At 49.3% G+C, this 17,810-nt stretch overlaps 8 protein-coding genes across 8 annotated transcripts; 5 read left to right on the top strand and 3 right to left on the bottom strand.

Annotated features, from left to right (window-relative positions):
* Positions 1-6: 6 nt before the first annotated feature.
* On the top strand, positions 7-842 carry KY384_006942 (uncharacterized protein; the record flags this gene model as incomplete). Its single annotated transcript, XM_044815435.1, has 2 exons — positions 7-46; positions 214-842. The coding sequence occupies 2 exons, from the start codon at positions 7-9 to the stop codon at positions 840-842; spliced, it is 669 nt and encodes a 222-aa protein (XP_044667309.1).
* Positions 843-1,134: 292 nt separating this feature from the next.
* Positions 1,135-2,667, bottom strand: KY384_006941 (uncharacterized protein; the record flags this gene model as incomplete). Its single annotated transcript, XM_044815434.1, has 1 exon — positions 1,135-2,667. The coding sequence occupies one exon, from the start codon at positions 2,665-2,667 to the stop codon at positions 1,135-1,137; it is 1,533 nt and encodes a 510-aa protein (XP_044667308.1).
* A 617-nt stretch (positions 2,668-3,284) lies between these two features.
* Positions 3,285-9,208, top strand: KY384_006940 (uncharacterized protein; the record flags this gene model as incomplete). Its single annotated transcript, XM_044815433.1, has 5 exons — positions 3,285-4,476; positions 4,904-6,672; positions 6,730-7,840; positions 7,886-8,336; positions 8,386-9,208. The coding sequence occupies 5 exons, from the start codon at positions 3,285-3,287 to the stop codon at positions 9,206-9,208; spliced, it is 5,346 nt and encodes a 1,781-aa protein (XP_044667307.1).
* Positions 9,209-9,622: 414 nt separating this feature from the next.
* Positions 9,623-10,235, top strand: KY384_006939 (uncharacterized protein; the record flags this gene model as incomplete). Its single annotated transcript, XM_044815432.1, has 3 exons — positions 9,623-9,638; positions 9,737-10,041; positions 10,101-10,235. 3 exons carry the CDS (start codon positions 9,623-9,625, stop codon positions 10,233-10,235), a joined length of 456 nt encoding a protein of 151 aa, XP_044667306.1.
* A 484-nt stretch (positions 10,236-10,719) lies between these two features.
* KY384_006938 (uncharacterized protein) lies at positions 10,720-13,717 on the bottom strand (the record flags this gene model as incomplete). The annotated part of the gene is made up of 4 exons (XM_044815431.1): positions 10,720-11,907; positions 11,990-12,407; positions 13,096-13,598; positions 13,646-13,717. The coding sequence occupies 4 exons, from the start codon at positions 13,715-13,717 to the stop codon at positions 10,720-10,722; spliced, it is 2,181 nt and encodes a 726-aa protein (XP_044667305.1).
* A 361-nt stretch (positions 13,718-14,078) lies between these two features.
* Positions 14,079-14,892, top strand: KY384_006937 (uncharacterized protein; the record flags this gene model as incomplete). The annotated part of the gene is made up of 3 exons (XM_044815430.1): positions 14,079-14,361; positions 14,416-14,672; positions 14,722-14,892. The coding sequence occupies 3 exons, from the start codon at positions 14,079-14,081 to the stop codon at positions 14,890-14,892; spliced, it is 711 nt and encodes a 236-aa protein (XP_044667304.1).
* A 468-nt stretch (positions 14,893-15,360) lies between these two features.
* KY384_006936 (uncharacterized protein) lies at positions 15,361-15,951 on the top strand (the record flags this gene model as incomplete). Its single annotated transcript, XM_044815429.1, has 1 exon — positions 15,361-15,951. One exon carries the CDS (start codon positions 15,361-15,363, stop codon positions 15,949-15,951), a length of 591 nt encoding a protein of 196 aa, XP_044667303.1.
* Positions 15,952-16,414: 463 nt separating this feature from the next.
* Positions 16,415-17,380, bottom strand: KY384_006935 (uncharacterized protein; the record flags this gene model as incomplete). The annotated part of the gene is made up of 2 exons (XM_044815428.1): positions 16,415-17,162; positions 17,214-17,380. The coding sequence occupies 2 exons, from the start codon at positions 17,378-17,380 to the stop codon at positions 16,415-16,417; spliced, it is 915 nt and encodes a 304-aa protein (XP_044667302.1).
* Between the last annotated feature and the right edge of the window lie 430 nt (positions 17,381-17,810).

The following is a 17,810-nucleotide window of genomic DNA, read 5'->3' as shown; positions in this document are numbered from 1 at the left end:
TTCGCCATGGAAGACCAGGTCAATCGGCTAGTCAGCAAGACGTGGGGTACGTCATAGCGAATCATCTAAGCGCCTCCTAATGACTTTTGACAGAGAGCTACGAGAACTTACCTACTTCCGAACGACTTCTAATTGCTATTTCCGGCATTCCAGGATCAGGTAAATCGTCCGTGCTTTTATACGAACTCGTTCACCTTGCTTAACAGAACGCAGGGAAAACAACCCTAGCCAGTCTTGTTGCCTCTAAACTCAACGATATCCATAACGAAAGGGCTCCAGGATGTGCACATACGCCGGTCGCAGCCTTTGTTCCGTTGGACGGCTATCATCTTTCCCGCGCACAGCTTTCTGCCATGCCAGATCCTTCGACAGCTCATGCCCGCCGTGGAGCTGCTTACACGTTTGACGCATCTGCTTTCCTTCAGCTAGTCAAGACTTTGAGGGAGCCCCTAGCTCCCGAGACGAAAGTCCACTATGCGCCTTCATTCGATCATGCCATGAAGGACCCAGTTCACGGAGACATTCCAATACATCCTACAACAAGAGTCGTTATCTTCGAAGGCAACTACCTCAGTTTAAACAAGGGCGATTGGAAGGAGGCTGCTGCAATCATGAATGAACTCTGGTTTGTCGAAGTAGACTTCGCAATGGCGAGGAGAAGATTAGTTGCTAGACACTTGAAAGCGGGAATTGCGAAGGATGGATCGGAGGCTGGTAGAAGAGCAGACCATAACGATCTGGTCAATGGGAGAGAGATTGTAGACGATCGCCTGGAGGTACAAGAGGTAGTGACGAGCACGGAGGATGTAACTTGGAGAGCAGAGGCTCAAATGTGGGAATGACTATTGGTGACATTCTTCTGACTCAAATTCAAGAAAATCTCTCCACTCGAGAAATCATAGGAAGCAAATATTTTAACCATAGATTTATAGTATACACTCTGCCAGCAAGGTCCGTAGGCAAATGGTGAATAGACCTGCCGCTATTCGAAAGACCGAGACAACCTTACGCTTTTGGCTCTACTGTCTTGCTCTCGATTCTAGTTTAAGAATCTGTGAAAATCCGATCCACAGATCCTAGCTTGTAAATTACACTAAGCAAACGAATTGTTTAACCATTCTCTTTATAGCTCATTTAGAGCCGCTCGCGTCCAGCACGAACGCCGCTCGTTCGCTGTAGCCCAGCAACCGCATGGTTCTCCTCCTCGATCTGCCTTTCTAGCCGACGCAGAGTTGCTTCGAGTCTCTGCAGCTCAGCTTCTCGCTCGAGGCTCCGGCGATTTGACGCTGAGTGCTCACTACCGTGCGCCCTGTGACTGTCCAGTCTGGTCGAAAGAGACTGGATTCTGTCAAGGTGCTCGTCTGCCCTATGCCCGGTGTCTCCGGCCCTGGGAGGCCTATGCGAATGCGAAGATTCCATCGATGATTCTGCTGAGTATTCTCGGTCTGAATTCTGGGCGTCCATGACGGGGCACGGCTCGATCTCGGCAGACGATGAAGGTGCGGTGAATTGAGTTCCATAAGAGGATGAAGAAGAAGCGCTGAGATTTGAGACGGAGCCGAAAGAGGAAGTAGATGTGGATGGGGTAGCCCTATTAAAGGACGAGTGCAGGCTTGGCACTCGGTCGTCGGGGGTTATGTTCGTCAGCATGGTCTCCCAGCTTATGCCTTCTGGGCTGAAACTGCGTTCTCGATCGCCTAGCCCATCTAGATCGTCTCGACTTAAAGGATTAGGATGAGAAGGATGGTGTCTACGCCGAGACGGAGGTATGTGGTCAAGGTCGTGGCTGAGGATTGCTCTGGCAATCAAAACTTCCACCCTTTCTTTGATTGCATTAACAACCTCCGATTCCGTGAGCAGATACTCCGGCGTCAATCGGCTGCTACTGCGCGAGATCATGGAATTGACGTTAGATAGCATAGAGTCGAGATCGTTATCATGACGATATCGTTCCACACTCTGAAGGTCACTGACGCGAGCGGCAAGACCGGTGAGATCGACCATTCTTTCAGAACGTCTCAACTCCATGTCGAACAAGTCAGGACGATGCGCAGGTGGAAATCCAGGGGTGTAGGGGGCGTCACGAGGTCGGTTGACAGGCCTGTAGACCGGACTTTGGCGCTGCGATTCTCTTTGACTATACGGTGGAGTGAGTCTGTATCTTTGCACAGATGAACGAAGCCTAGATGAAGACGACGTAGGGTTTTCGAAAGGGTATTCCGACATGGCGTCTCCTTCTCTAGAATGGCTACCAGGGCCCGTCCGAGTGGTTGTGGGGGTCGCGCGCGCGCTTTCGCTCTCCATGCGACTACGAAAAGTCTCTTGCCCGTCCGTGACTTCTGCAGCATTTGGATTTCTTACAGCTTCATACTGCGCAATGGACGCTTCAAGCTCGTCGATTTCATTGAGCGACGCGTGATGCTCAGTACTTGCGCCTCTCCTACGGATGTCCTCCAGCAGAGATCTCCGCGGGTCTAGTGGGTGCCGTATGCTATTAGACCCAGCATTCTGGCGGCGACTGGAGAGCTGCGCTGATGATTGCCTGTGCAATCGCGTACCGGGGCTGTATCTCACGGTTCGCTGCCGTCGTATCGTAGAGCGCGCAGTCACAGTAGGGTCTGCGTTGGCCGCGATTTTAGATTCGGCCTCGTCAGGCTCAACGAACATACTGGAAAGGTGGAATTAGCCAAGCGTGAAGCCCGAAATTTGGGTGGGACCTTTCAAATGACTGTCAAGCACCGTGATGATGCAAGAGTAGGCGCAACCATCATCGTGACTAAAGCTCAATCGCAACTCACCGTAAACCCATGGCGCGACGACAGCGCAAGACGCTATACGATTGACGTCGCGACCAGCACAGAAGAAACGCCTTGATAGGTGCGGGGAAGGAGGAGCGATCGAAAGACGTGAGAAGATATTTTGTTTATGCGACCAGGCAAAAGGCTGGAATGAGGGAATCAGGCTAAATTGCTTCAGGGATGCGCGACGGTCGGGTGGCAGGCGGTAGTCTTGGAGTGCGGGATTAACTTTACACTACTGGTTTAGTCTCTTCCGTCCCGCATCTTATCAGTCGCTAATCTCACGCTGTCCGCCTTTCGAGTTCATAGGGCTCGCGCTTTGTTTTGTATCACGTTGATTGTCAGAGTCGGATAGAAATGGTTCATCACCGACAAAGGATTCTCTAAGACCCAGATCACTGTTCCTAGGCCTCACGGCGCCCCTCCTCGCGTCGTCAATCGAGCTTCTTCTTTGTCAGTTGCCGAGTGACATGACTCGGAGATGACATGATTGAGCTGGGGCTCCACCGCATCGCACGTTTATTGAGACATTCTCCACAAACATGGAAGGCTATTCATGTAGCTGGGACCAACGGCAAAGGCTCCGTCTGCGCCTATGCTTCAGCAATGCTACACGCGGGTGGCATTAAGTGTGGCAGATTTACTTCTCCGCATCTTCTGGACCGGTGGGACTGCATTACGGTTGATGAACAGACCGTCTCCGCAGACCTCTTTCACCGAGTTGAAGCAGCTGTCAAAGTAAAAAGTGAAGAGGAAGGCATCAGAGCTTCTGAGTTTGAGATTCTTACTGCCACCGCCTTCGAAATCTTCAACGAGCGTGATGTTGAAGTAGGGGTGGTCGAAGTTGGCTTGGGAGGCAAGAACGATGCTACCAACGTCCTCCAGCAGTCAGCGGTCACTGTCATCACCAAGATAGGTAAGGACCATCAAGCCCTTCTTGGCAACTCGCTTGAAGAGATTGCGGCCCACAAAGCTGGCATCATCAAGCCGCATGCATTGTGCATAGTGGATGGAAGCAATCCTCCCGAAGTGCTCGACGTGCTCCGGCAATCTGCAGAGAGCTTTCACGCTGCAAGGTTCTCCATTGTTCCGAAGGACTACTCAGACGAAGATCGTGAATTCTTACATCTACTTCCTTTAAAGCATTTTGAAGCACACCAAGTCATGAATATCCAGCTCGCTCTCACCTCTGTGAAAGGAATTCTTCAACGAAGAAGCGCCGATATTTCTCCTACACATCTAGCCAAGGCCATAGAAAGTGTCTCTTGGCCTGGCCGATTACAAATGATTAATCTCCGCAAAATTACCAAGCATGTCTTTGACGTGCTTCTTGATGGTGCACACAATCCGCAGTCGGCGGAGGTACTTGGCTCTTATGTCGATAGACGTCTTCGTCAGACCGGTGTTCCCGTGACTTGGCTGATTGGCATTTCGGCCGGTAAGGATGCGGGTGAATTGCTTTCGAAGCTTCTAAGACCCGGTGACAATATTGTTGCCACCGCTTTTGGACCTGTGGATGGTATGCCTTGGGTCCATCCCATGGACCCACATGACATCGTCAGTATTGCAAGCTCTACCAATCCAATAGGTCGTACTATTGCTGCTACGAAAGGGGCCCCAAACGCTCTCCAAATAGCTGCAGACATAGCTAACGAAGGCCAAATTGTGATCGCAGGCAGTTTGTATCTTGTATCTGACATCCTGCGCCTTCATAGAGAACCTCCTAAACGACTAAAATGATTATCACTGGGGACCAAGTACATAGAGAAACATATTGTAGATTGGAAACACTGCTGGGGCAAATTACCGCTAGTGAAAGTAAAGGTAGACACGTCACTTCCACGCGCAAGAGAATCAATCAACTTTAACACTGCTCACCTGTCAAGCTTGTACATTGATTAAGAGCCTCTCTACCCTACCACTCGTAAGTAGTAAACTTGATAGGGGATGCTGACGCTCGAGGTTGATTGAAGCAAGATGATGGTCCTCGTCGCGCCTATCAGAAAAGCCAATGTAGCAGCGCTCGGGATGCCTCCCAAACGATTGCAGTCGTGCCATCATTTAACTTTCAGCAATGCTTCTTATAGGCTATACCACTATGTGAGATGTTGATGGGCTTGTTCAGGACGGCTCAAGAGCTCAAGGCTACACTGCAACCCAGTCTACGACCGAAGGAGTCATGGAGACTCAAATGGTGGGCGAACTTGCATTGAAAGAGGAAGAAGAAGAAGAAGCATTTCAAGGCTTCGGAGAACCTTCAAGAACTACTGATTCGAATGACAAAGAAGACGCTAGGCAGATAGAGGGAACAGGCATCTCGCGCCCATCTCGACAGGCGTCCAAAGTACCTATTCAGGATGGTGAACTCAAAGACTACCAGCTTGGTGATTGCCTAGGTAAAGGTGCCTTTGGTTCGGTCTATCGAGCACTCAATATGGGAACTGGCGAGACCGTGGCCGTGAAGCAAATTAGACTTGCAGATCTTCCAAAAAGTGAGCTGAGAGTCATCACCCTCGAAATCGACCTTTTGAAAAATTTGGATCACCCAAACATTGTCAAGTACCGTGGCTTCGTGAAGTCCTCACATTCTCTCAATATCATCTTAGAATATTGTGAGAATGGCTCGCTGCATTCCATTTCTAAAAATTTTGGCAAGTTTCCGGAGAATCTTGTCGGAATATATATGTCCCAGGTCCTCCATGGGCTGCTCTACCTCCACGAGCAGGGTGTCATACATCGTGACATCAAGGGTGCAAACATTCTGACGACTAAGCAAGGACTTGTGAAGCTTGCGGACTTCGGCGTTGCTACTCGTACCACAACATTTCATGAATCTAGCGTTGTGGGCACACCATATTGGATGGCTCCAGAGGTGATTGAACTCTCCGGTGCCACTACAGCATCTGATATCTGGAGTCTGGGATGCACCGTGATAGAGCTTCTGGACGGTAAACCCCCATACCATAAGCTGCAGCCTATGCACGCACTCTTCCGTATTGTCAACGATGATCACCCACCTCTTCCAGAAGGTGCCTCCCCTGTTGTTCGTGACTTTCTTATGCAGTGCTTTCAAAAAGACCCAAACCTTAGGGTTTCGGCCAGGAAGCTTCTCAAACATCCGTGGATTGTCAACGCCAAGCGCTCGGACAGTGAAGTTCCTAAGAAGCCTACCGAGTATACTCAAGCTGTCAAGAGCGTGCAAGAGTGGAATGAGGCTCTGAAATCCCCGAAACAAGGATCACTCCGAAAACCCTCTCGGACTATGTCCCCAGGTCCGGTACCCAACCGCCGCGAAGTTGCCCCCCAAGTGTTGGCGCCAACTAGGCCTCTTTTTGATGCAGCCAAAAGTCGCGTCACTACTCAGCCCTTCAGGTCTCCTAACACTTCTGCGGATGACAATTGGGATGACGATTTCGAGTCTGCCCCATCCCCAAATGCCCTGCGCCTTCCTCATGTCAAACTACAGGACCATTTTGGTGGGCTTCTATCAGCCGAGAAGCTACGGGCTTTTGCCTCCTTTGAAACTCTAGCAGAGGAATCTCTTCAAGATGTCGAAAATTTCGAGCCAACAATCAAGAACACAATTAGACAAGCAGATTCCGACCCACTTGAGACTATCAGGCCTCCTTTCCTTTCTAACCAGTCTGCAAAGGAAGGGAAAGCCCCTCACAAACGTCATGGGAGTCGAAATATACTTTCCGACCCAAGGCAGAACTCAGTAGCCCTACCGAACAAGCAGAATGTTAAAGATCGCTGTCAAGACCCAAAACAGATTCCGAAGTCTACAGAATCCTTCGTAGAACCAATCGAAGAGGATTATTCCGACTTGATGATTGAAGATGCAACATTCAGCAATCGAGCTGGACATCGTCGGGTAAGCGAAAAGGAAAAGCCTTGAATCCAGTCGTCTTTGACTAACACAGTCGTTCAGCGTTCTGAGCGTACATCGCCAAAGCTCCACCACCCCTCGAGTTTAGACCTTTCCACTTACTCCGTACCGTCCGCGAAAGTAGGTGGTAGTCTCCGGCGACCGTCATCTTCCTCAAAGCAGCCAATCATGCGGAGAACACGATCTTCTGTTGAGATCCAAAGATTCGCCGAAGACGAACATGATGAGGACTTCTCTGATGTTTTCGGCAAGACTAGCGGCTCTCACCCTAAACCTCCGAGCGACAAAGGCTCGCATTCTGACGGTGCAACCCTGATGCTGAGTTCGAAATTGTCTAACAACTCTTGGCTTGGAGATGACGACGATGAGGATGATCCTTTCGCGCTTTTGGAGGAGGGTTTCGATGAAATGGACCTTGAAGCCAACGTAGCCCGTGATAAGTATGCTAGAGTTTGTACTCAAGTAGAAGGTCTAGTAGGCTCGTTGAAGACAACTCAAGCAGACGACTTGCTTGCAGATATCTCTGAGCAATTGCTCGAGATCCTTGCTGATCTTCCCGAAACTAAAGGGGTCGTTGTGAGTGCCCATGGAATGCTCCCAATCTTGGAGATTCTAGAGACATGTCGCCACCGCGACATCATATTCAACCTCCTCAAAATTGTCAACACCATCATTTTTGGTGACGTGGAGACACAGGAAAATCTATGCTTTGTGGGAGGAATCCCCATCATTACTCGATTTGCGTCAAAGCGGTTTCCGAGCGAGATAAGACTTGAGGCTGCGGCTTTCATACGGCAGATGTTTCAGACTTCTACGTTGACTTTACAAATGTTTGTCAGTGCAGGTGGCCTAAAAGTTTTGGTTGAGTTCTTAGAAGAAGATTACGAGGATGACCGCGACTTGGTGTTGATCGGCGTAAATGGCATATGGAGCGTTTTCGAATTGCAAGGACCTACACCAAAGAACGATTTTTGCCGAATACTTTCAAGGAATTCTGTACTTGATCCACTTTCTCTTGTGCTAAGCAGAGTTCTAGACGAAGATGGAGAGCTTGCAGAGCTTTGCGAAGGCCGCATTGCCAACATATTCTTTCTTTTTTCCCAGGCCGAGAATCACGTCAAAGAACTGATTGCAGAGAGGACAGTGCTGCACCGTAAGTACCCTATCGATTCGCTCTGCAGGTTCTGATACGGGATAGGCGTCCTCAAAGAGCTCAGACGGATGTCTCCCAGTCACCAAATCACAATGCTCAAATTCATCAAGAATCTTTCTATGCTGTCAACGACATTAGACTCACTCCAAAATTCGAACGCAATTGATGTTCTTACCGATCTCCTTCGTAGCAATTCGAGCGAGGGCCACTTTCGGGAGATATCAAATCAGATACTTAACACAATCTACAACTTATGCCGTCTGAACAAATCACGTCAAGAAGACGCAGCACTTAATGGCATCATCCCTCTGCTTCAGCGTATCGTCAGAACGAAGAGCCCATTGAAAGAATTTGCATTACCCGTGCTATGCGATATGGCTGCTTCTGGGAAAGTTGGGAGAAGAGAGCTGTGGAGGAACAAGGGACTCGCGTTCTACATCTTCCTCTTATCTGACGAGTTCTGGCAGGTGACCGCTCTAGACGCAATCTTCATCTGGTAATGCGTTTCGTTGGAATATTGAAAAAAAGCCGCTAAATCATCGCAGGCTCCAAGAGGAAACGGCCAAGGTAGAAGAACACCTTCTTCAAGGCTCATTTGCATCAGGCATTGTCAGATGCTTCACCACTTCCAAAGCCAACGCTTTCGAGAACTTGTTGGAACCCTTGCAGAAATTGCTCCGACTAAGTCCACCGATCGCTCTCACCTTAGCTACCCCTGACTTCTTCCATCGAATACTGCACAAGCTGCAGTCCAGCAAGGCGGTGGTACGCCTCAACTTGCTTCGCATCGTTTGTAGCGTTTGTGACGCAAGCGAAGAACAAGGAGCATTGATCAAACATTACGGCCTTGAGGACGCGATTCAAGCACTAGCCGAAAGCGATGGCGCCGTACTAGTTCGCAACATGGCTAGCGAGCTGATCAAATCCAGTGAAATAAATGACTTACATGGAGCCAGTGTCCGGAGGCGCAAAGGTCCTAGGCGATCGAGCTCATCGACGACCCCGCCAAGTCTACTCAACAGCTATTCCACGCCGACCACACCGACCCGTAATCGAGCGCTGCACAGCAGTCAAGCACATTTAGACCGCGATCTACGGGCTCGTGGAATCGTGAATGGAGCCACAGCGTACCGACCTGTCAGCCGGGACGGAAGCGAATCTAGCGGCATGCCATTGATTGCAAATGTCTCAGCAGTCAAAAGCAGGCTGCCAAGAACAATTTCAACCCGAACACCTCAACGTCAAGTTGTGGTATCACCGAAGAAGAGTGGAAGTAGCTCAGCACAGCAAGCCTTGCAAGATCCTGCGCAGTTACCCCCTACCCCCAATTCAAGAAGACGACGCAGAGGGAGCGGGGATGTTCGATGACAAACAGGATTTCCCCAGGAGCAATGTAGAGCCTGGGTTGCCTTGAGATTGTAGGCAATATTGTAGTATGCACATGCGATAGCATAGCGTTGGCGTTGTTGATATTGAACCTCGCTTGAGCGAGCCTGTCTCTGTACACCAAGTCCTGTGGAGAAGAGGTCTGGAGGCGAGGAGGTGGTGTCTCCTGCTATTGAGGGTCATAGTCCCCTTAACGTTATCCTGCAAAATGATGTCATGTAATGCCAAGGCCGGTCCTCGCGTTAGCGTCGAAAATGAAATCTGGCTGCCAGACCTCGCCCGTCTTCCATTATTTCTTTACCAACGATCATCAACACCAACATTCATCAACAAGACCACTGTTGTGTAGAATACATCATCAGCTCACGATAACAACAGGACATCGACTCATATATTATGGCTTCTCTTCAATGTAAGTTCTAATGAAGTTTCCAATCCCTCTTTCGTACCCCTCTCGAGCCACTGTAAAACGTTGCCAGAAGACCTCTAAAGTAACCCTACGTTTACTAGATTTCCCACCTGTCAAGCCTTCAGCCATTGCGCTCGGCACCATCTTCACTCACACTGCCTCCTTGGCGGTCCTTGCGCCAGTCTTTGGTGACACCTACCACCGCGCTCAGCAAGCCAATTCCAAGGAGGAATTTTTCAAGTCTAAGGAAACCGCGAGCGCTGCTGCAGCTTGGGGATCTTCCCTTGTTGGTAGTGCAGTGCAGTCGTACGGTGTCGGTGCCTTGATCAATGCGACTGGTACACTGAGCTACAAAGGTGCTGCCTACTTGGGCAGCTTGATCTTCTTTGCTAGCTCCGCGCCAAGCGTAAGTACTCTCTCCATGGCTACAAGACAAATTGCGTCACATTAATCTCCAATGGGTAGTTCATCTCCCAGGTTTTTACGGAAAAGCGACCTCTTGACACCGTCGCTGTGGGCGCCCTTGCTCGCGTCTTTGAGACTGTTGGACTGAGCTTGTTCCTCACTTACTGGGGAACACGTACCAACCCTTTCAATTAAATGTATCTAGCTTGCACTCTCGCTGTGGGCTGCAGGACAAGATTGAGAGGATGCTAGCGAGCCGCAACGATTACTCATTGAGGTCTTCAAACCTCGTAATTTCAATTCATGTCGTGTTTCAAGGGTGACCTCTAAGATGATGGCTTTGGAGCATCGATTCTGAGACTATCGTGCAATATCTCATCTCTGTAGCATATGCAAATTCAGGTACATTTTGTACTCTCAATAATATCTCTATTGCTGTTCTTTCAAAGAAATGAATTTTTATCATGAATACCGGCCCCTTTGTAGAGACCACAATACTTTCAACATCGTCTAGAGAACTTCTACCGAAGTCCATTTGTACAGCCACATAGATGCTGGTAATTACATGTACAGGAGATACGGTGAGCATTCACATGAGCCGCTAGCCTTACAAAAAAGATGAAGTGATCGCGCGGTAACGGACGGCTTCGAGGCCTTCATTGCTAACGGGAGGAGTAGTCTACTTTTCGATTTGGTCCAAGTAGAGGCGTCCGGGCCGAGGTGTATGTGTCCCATTGTTGACACGGTTGAGGTTGCCTTTCTGCATCTGAAAATGAGGGCTAGACATAGGAGGCGTCAAATTTGACCCGGCAGCCGTTGATGCTGCACGAGCCCAGGATTGGTTGCTGTTGCTGGTGCTGCTCCGCATGTGACGCGACAAGCCGGGAGTCCGAAGTCCTCCAGAAGGCTCAGTATAAGCTGAACGTGGCTTTAGCCGTCGCCGGTCGTGGATGCGCGAGAGCGAGTTTGCTGGACTTGGGCGCCCGATTCTCGCCCGGGTAGCTGTCAAGGGAGCTGCATAGATCAGACTCGCCAAGTCAGCTCGAGACGCCAAGTCGCGCCTTTTTTGCATGTGCAAAGCCAAATGTGTGTGGTTAACACCTATACTCCAAGATGGGGTAGAAACACTATGGGCACGATTCTGAGAGTTCCCAAATTCTGACAGCTTTTGCTTGTCACTGTTGATAATGGTGTGTACATCTATAGCCTCGCGTCCGCGGCTATCCTGTGCGTCGTTCAACATTGACCCAAACCTCCTATCACTTAAAAATTGAGAAACACCAGTACGGCTCTTCAACAATGATATGTGACTTGAACTTTCTCTGCTCTGGCCAGGTGGAATCGTCGACTTGATCGAGTTCTGGCAGACGCGTCCCCTCTTTGGGGCCTGCGGTGTCAAATACTCATGTGGGTAGGAGCGTATAGCTGCACTTGGAGACGGGGGTGGCGGCATTGACTCTTTGGCCAAGCTACTGAGAGTTGGGTCCCCATACGTCCCACACATATCTTGAGGCGAGATATGCATACTAGCAACCGGGGCCACTTGCTCTCTTATTGCTGGACGATTAATGTCGACAATGATGTCCTTGTCAGCAGCAGCAGGTCGCTTCGATCCTGGCCTTGTGTTTCCAGTCAATCGTGCGAGCTCCATAGCACTGGCGGTTGCGAGCGCCTCTCCAGTGGTCGCTACATGGCTTTTGAATTGCAGACCTGAGGCATTTGCGTTTATATCCGTCTCTGGAAGCCGCGCTTGGTGCACTTGCTGCTCGTGGTGGCTTTTGTCACTATCATCTAGAAGTGAAGTGTCGACACCAGCTTGCTTGAGCAGGTCCTCAACGAAGGCTCTATCCTGCCGCGCCGCCAGAAGCTGGCGCCCAGCTGTTACGAGAATACTGTGAAAAAGTCAGACACTAGACCTAGACCTTCAACGGCGAAGACAAGGTCATCACCCTTTCAAGGAGGAAATCTGGCCAAGCGACTGGATGATGGCTGCTCGGCGGTCTTCCCAATGCTGCAGCGTTTTGAGTGCTTTCTCCAGCTTCTCTTGGGTTTTCAGTCCAAATCTGACCAAGGAGATATATTGAAACTTGTATGAAAGCATTCTTAGTGAGTGAGTCTGAGTACACAGACGTGAGCCTCACCCGAAGTGCCTCAAAGCTAGGTTCGCGTTTGTCTAGGCTGAAGGGTGGAATTGAAAAGTAAGTGGCTGGAATATCGCTATGATAGCTGCCTTGAGTGATTCCGTCCACATAAAGGAGTAGTTTCGGTGAAATATCGCCATACTCCACGCAGCGTGGGCAGGGTGCTCTAGGAATATCTCCATTAAGAGCAGTCAGGGACTCTGGAGGCATCAGTGCGTTCTCACGTCTTTTATGATACAGCAGACTCTAACCTGCACCACCTGTGTCATGAAAGTGCTTCTGGCATACCAAATGCGCGCATTCAGCCAGCCACAGTGCAGATGCTCTCTCGCCCTGGAGGGCACCCTCGCCTTTGTCATTGTGGCGACGACCGCTATACAAAGTTGACAGGGTTGCCTGGCATAGTGTGCAACTGAATATGATGTCCGAGGCCGATGGCGATTCACGCGTCATGGTACAATGCAGATCAAAGATCAAGAAAGAATTCGTGTTGATCTAGGCATGAATCCCAATTGAGTATTCTCCGAAGCGTTACAAAATTTGAGAAACGTTAGGCATCAGAGCAGCGCATCTTGTCTCGAAGCAGCGGGTGCTCAACCTAGGTGATGTTGATGGACAGGGAGATGAAAGGGTAGGAAAGTTATACTTCATGCGCATGTGAGTGGCGGATTGCAATTCCACCGCTACATCAGTCACGCTAGCTTTCACCTCAGCCCACGCAATGCCGCACAACAGTTCATGGAGACTTCGCCACATTGTCAGACCTCAAGGTCAACGAAACAGAGTTTAGACGATTGAAAGGCCGTTTTCACCTATACTGCGGTCATATAGTCTCATTTATACAAAGGTTCGACAGGGGTACCTAGAAGAATCATTAGTCATCAAGAAGATGCAGCTGTGAAAGGCAAACGTACTCTCCAGCATAACCACTTTCAGAATCCATGGTGTACCGTCTTGCACCAGCCGCAGACTCACCTCCTAGACCATTTGGAAAAGGTGGCAAGCCGTTCGCTTGCAGGATCCCACTTCGCCCATTCTTTTCCAGATATGCCGATAGCCCCTTTTCTTCCCCATCTTGCCGGACCTGGATCAATTGCTTCGCGCCAGCGTCCCCTACCTGCAACACGTCTGCCTTTGGTCTTGACTTGCTTCCAACGGCAAGGAGCCCCACAACGTCCGTTTGGTTCACAACGCTAAGTCGGGGATAGCTCCGACGAACATCCCGCTTGTAGTATGGATTCTCTGCGATATCGCCAGATGGCACTGTAACCGGATCATCATAAGCTTCTGGAGGATTTGCACCTGGCGGTGGATTGCGATATTGTGCATTGAGTGGGACACCAGTGGAGCGATCCGGGTCTACCGCAAAGATGCGCCGTACACGATCCCAAATACCGTGAGATTGAACGGTATATTTCTATCCGCTTAGTCAACGGAGGTTCTGTATTGCGTAGGATCACAAACTTTTTGAACTGCGAACGCTCCCTTGGCTGACCCCAATTGTCTTACAGCTCCAGCTCCAGCATTCGTAGCCATCGAGCACTTTTTTTATTCTTCGCTAGTATGAAGAGTCAGCAAAGGAGGCAAAGACAGTTGAAATTCAAGTCCTCGGCCATTTAAACTGGACCCCGCTAGTTTAGCGTTGGCTGTCGATGCTGTTGAAATGTCAACATCGAAGTCTTTCAAGTCGATGGAACGATTGCAAATGCGTATCCACGCATTACCCTTTCAGCTGTATTCCATATTTGACGTACAATTGCAAGGTTCCTTGATACGTAGGGAGGTTCGAGCAGTCGTATTTCAAAGCGTTTAGCTGTTATTTTCATCCAATTTTCGACTAGTCTTCAACCCTCCAGATTTCACTCTACTCCCTCAATACTTAGCAAAGAGACTAGATATGCCGGAGCTACGAAAGCGTCAGGCGCCGGAGCCTGCGACGGGTAATTTTACAAAAAGACCCAACTCCTCCACGACAAATGTGAATACAAAATCAGGCGACGTTGACAGGCAGGTTGCGAAAAATAGCAAAATTGCGGTTGGCGAAATCATCAATTCAGCCGGGTTGGGGGGAGAAATTGAAACGCACGAGGGCGCCAAGGTCACACTGCAGTCTTTGTTAGATGAATGTGGAAGATCAAATCTTGTTATCTTTACGTATCCCAAAGCATCTACCCCCGGCTGTAGGCATGCCCCGAGCAAGTGATTTGCGAAGCATGAGTATTGATGTGCGAAAGGTACAACACAAGCTTGCCTGTTCAGAGATGAGTTTGCAACCTTGACAGAAAGCGGACTGAAGATCTATGGGCTTTCAAAGGATTCACCAAAATCTAATACTACCTTCAAGACAAAGCAAAATTTACCGTACGCCCTACTATGTGATCCGAAAGAGACGCTTATTACTGCTATTGGCATGAAGAAGTCTCCTACAGGCACCATTCGCGGGGTCGTTGTTATTGATAAAGCTGCAAAAATACAAGGCTTTTACCAAGGCGTACGTATTGCGCGGCTGTCGATGCCAGCTGATGCTGATTATCATCCAGGGTCCCGCCGCTACTGTTGAATACGTTCGCAGGTTCGTCGAAGACTCTAAGAATTCACGAGATGGCACGGAAGGAGCCAAGCCAGATTATGTCGCGGAAGACAAGGGGGGCCAGATACAAGCAGATGTTGCTGCACAGGTTGCCGATACCGCTCAAGAGCTAGACAATTGAATTTGCGCTTCTTTAATTTGATAGACTTGAGCTTTCCAATCTTGCTGCTTGTTGAAGCATCTCATGCAGAGTGCCGTTCCATGTCAAAAGTGGAATGCCACCGCTGCTTTTGAGCCTGTGTCAAAAAGGAATCCACCGTAATGTTGGTGATTGAGGTTCAGAGTAGATCCTTCAGACGCCTTGGAAAGATTTTGCTGGCCCCTTGGGCCTTGATTCTAGATCGCTGGGGGGCGTTCAAAAGTTGAATGCGCATTATCCATCACATGTGAGCAATTAGTAGACTAGCTTGCTACAACGCCACCTACGCTATAGGAAATTTTCGGAACCCAGGACTCTGCGTCTTCACTCCTACCAGTCCAATCTCTACACTTTCTCAAAACATCCATTTTCATATTATCCCATCATATGTCATCAAGAGTCCTTGTCATATGACCGCTCCACCACATCGCCAAGTTTCACGCACCGGAAATGCGGGTTTTTTCAACCTCTTATACCTTTGATTATGGCTGGGACGAGGTCTCCATAGCCAACTGGCGCAAATATTGCCTATGGAATAAGTCGTCCTCACACGTGGTTGGCGTGGACACACTGTCGCGTCAAGTCGATCCTTCCACTGGCATTTTGGTCACTGAGAGACTTATCACTTGTACACAGCCCGCACCGGCTGTCGTTAGAGCCCTGCTCGGGGGCCAGTGTACGACGCATAGCTATGAGAAGAGTTACGTGGATCCAAAACGCAAGATCGTCACAATGTGCTCAAGCAATATGACCTGGACTAACCTTGTCTCGGTCAGAGAAATTGTAGTCTATGAGCCTGACAAGCAGACTTCATTCTCTAGTTTAGATCGGACAAAATTTTCACAAGAAGCGAGGATTACTGCGCTATGTGGAGGGTGGCAGAAGGTTAAAGCGAAAATTGAGGAGGCCACTCTCGAACGCTTCCGAGAAAACGCAAAGAAAGGGAGGGAGGGTTTAGAAGCAGTATTAGAAATGAGCAGAAGGGCATTCGGAGAAGAAAGAGAAAGACGAATGCAGATCAGGAAAGAAGCAGAAGCGTGAGTCCTGAGACCTTTAGTGTCTATGGCATGGCCTCAGTAAGATTTGGTATTGAAGACTGCTGTGAGGACGCATGACATGACAGTAGCGGTTAGGTCGACCATAGAGCGCCTTGAGCAGCTTTCCCAACCTAAGTACGGCGTGGCTTTTTGGGTCCCTTTCGCTCTGCCGAACAAGCTTTGTGGGCTCATAACGCCCTCCGCTGGAGACCGCGCTTCCACCAGTCTACATATTCTCGCAACAGCTAGACTCGACGAGCATGCAGTCTTTTGCCACGGTCTCCAGCCTCCATATACATTTCAAGACCTTCAGCAGCGGCAATCTTGATTGGCAACTGGACAGGGTCGAAAGGGCGGACGATGCATCCTGGAACCCGCAGCGTTTTTTTGAAAGCAGTCTTGAAAGAATCATACTAGACTTCAAGACATCGCAACGGGTGCAAGTGCCACGGCACTTTAAAGTTGTCTTACGTCAAACCGCCGAGCACAACTTTGCCTAGCCCAGCAAACTCAGCCCTCGCCCCTGTCCGGCTCGTGTCTTCAAATTCTTTAATGAGATTCGCCACCATGATCTTGCGCAAGCGTGCATCCGCTTTAGCAAAAATCTCACCCAGACCTGGAGAAACCGTTGTAGGGGATGGAATTAGGCTCATCACCCGTGTGTAGCAATCAATGAGGACGTCGCAAAGCGTTGCGAAGGTCTCGAAGAAGTCAGGATCGAATGGCAGAGACGGGGTGAGGAGGTAATGATATTCCTCACCAGGCAAGAGATCTTGATCTCCCGCTGGGAGAAACGATACAGTCGAGGTTGTCGAGCCTGCGCTATTCATGCCAAATTTCAGATCTCCATGGTCACCAGCGTTCATTGGCAGTCCAATATCGGTAGCCGAGCTGGTCCGGCGACTCTTTCCGCTCGTGTGAGTAGCGCGCTTGAACATTTGCGGGATACGGGCTCTCGATAAAGAGGAGCTGGTAGAACCGTCGGGGGAATGTATTTGTTGATATGATTCAAACTCTACGAGTAAGGCGTTGAGTGCTCGGAGATAATCTTGAGGATTGGAAGAGTTCAGGTCAAGAATTGTCGGCAGTGAAAGACCAAGCAGTAGGTAATTGGTTGCTCGTCGTGCCAACTTCTTGGTTTCGAAATATGGCATCTTTGCCAGATCCATTTTACTGAATAGAAGTGTATTATACCAATAGACATGACCATCATTGCTTCCACAATATTCAGCAGCACAATTGCACATCGTCATATGCCTAGCTTACGCTTTTCGTAGATAGTCTAGAGTTGAGATTCGCTTAGACGACATTTCATGGATCTGCTGGAAGACTGTGTTGGGATTCTGGGACATGCCCAGTGCAACTGGTGGTAGATTGGGCACAGGCAAATTGCCATTGCCTATCTGGCTCGGGGCTGTAGTCGACAACGACATTTTGATAATCTTCAGACTCGCTTCAGGGAGTACTGTTCATCACACATTGATCTACCCAGCTCTACGGGGCCGCCTGATTGAGATCTTCAACCTCGAGAACGGCTCACGTGATGGCCGAATGATCGCCTATAGGTTCCGCCCCCTCGGCCATTAGAAGAGATGACCCCCCAACCGGCCAGACCCTTTAACCGGCCAGACTACTATATACGTAGGCGTGACTCAGAATACGTAGCTGGTTGGCGGGGCAACCCTGCTAGTTTAAACTTTCTAACTATATTCCTTGATCGTTCTTCTACTTTATTGCCATCTTTTCTATTATTTTTACTTTAGATACGTCGCTATTATAGCTAGTAATAAGTATTAACTTAATATAGAAAAAAAGATCCCTTTAGCCTAGCGGATCAACTTTATAATATACTATAAATATAAA

The sequence above is a fragment of the Bacidia gigantensis genome (genome assembly GCF_019456465.1).
Source record: "Bacidia gigantensis strain McMullin 20006 chromosome Unknown contig_255, whole genome shotgun sequence".
Classification (NCBI taxonomy): Eukaryota; Fungi; Ascomycota; class Lecanoromycetes; order Lecanorales; family Ramalinaceae; genus Bacidia; species Bacidia gigantensis.
Note: the sequence above shows the minus strand (reverse complement) of the source record. Positions and strands in the feature narration are given on the sequence as shown.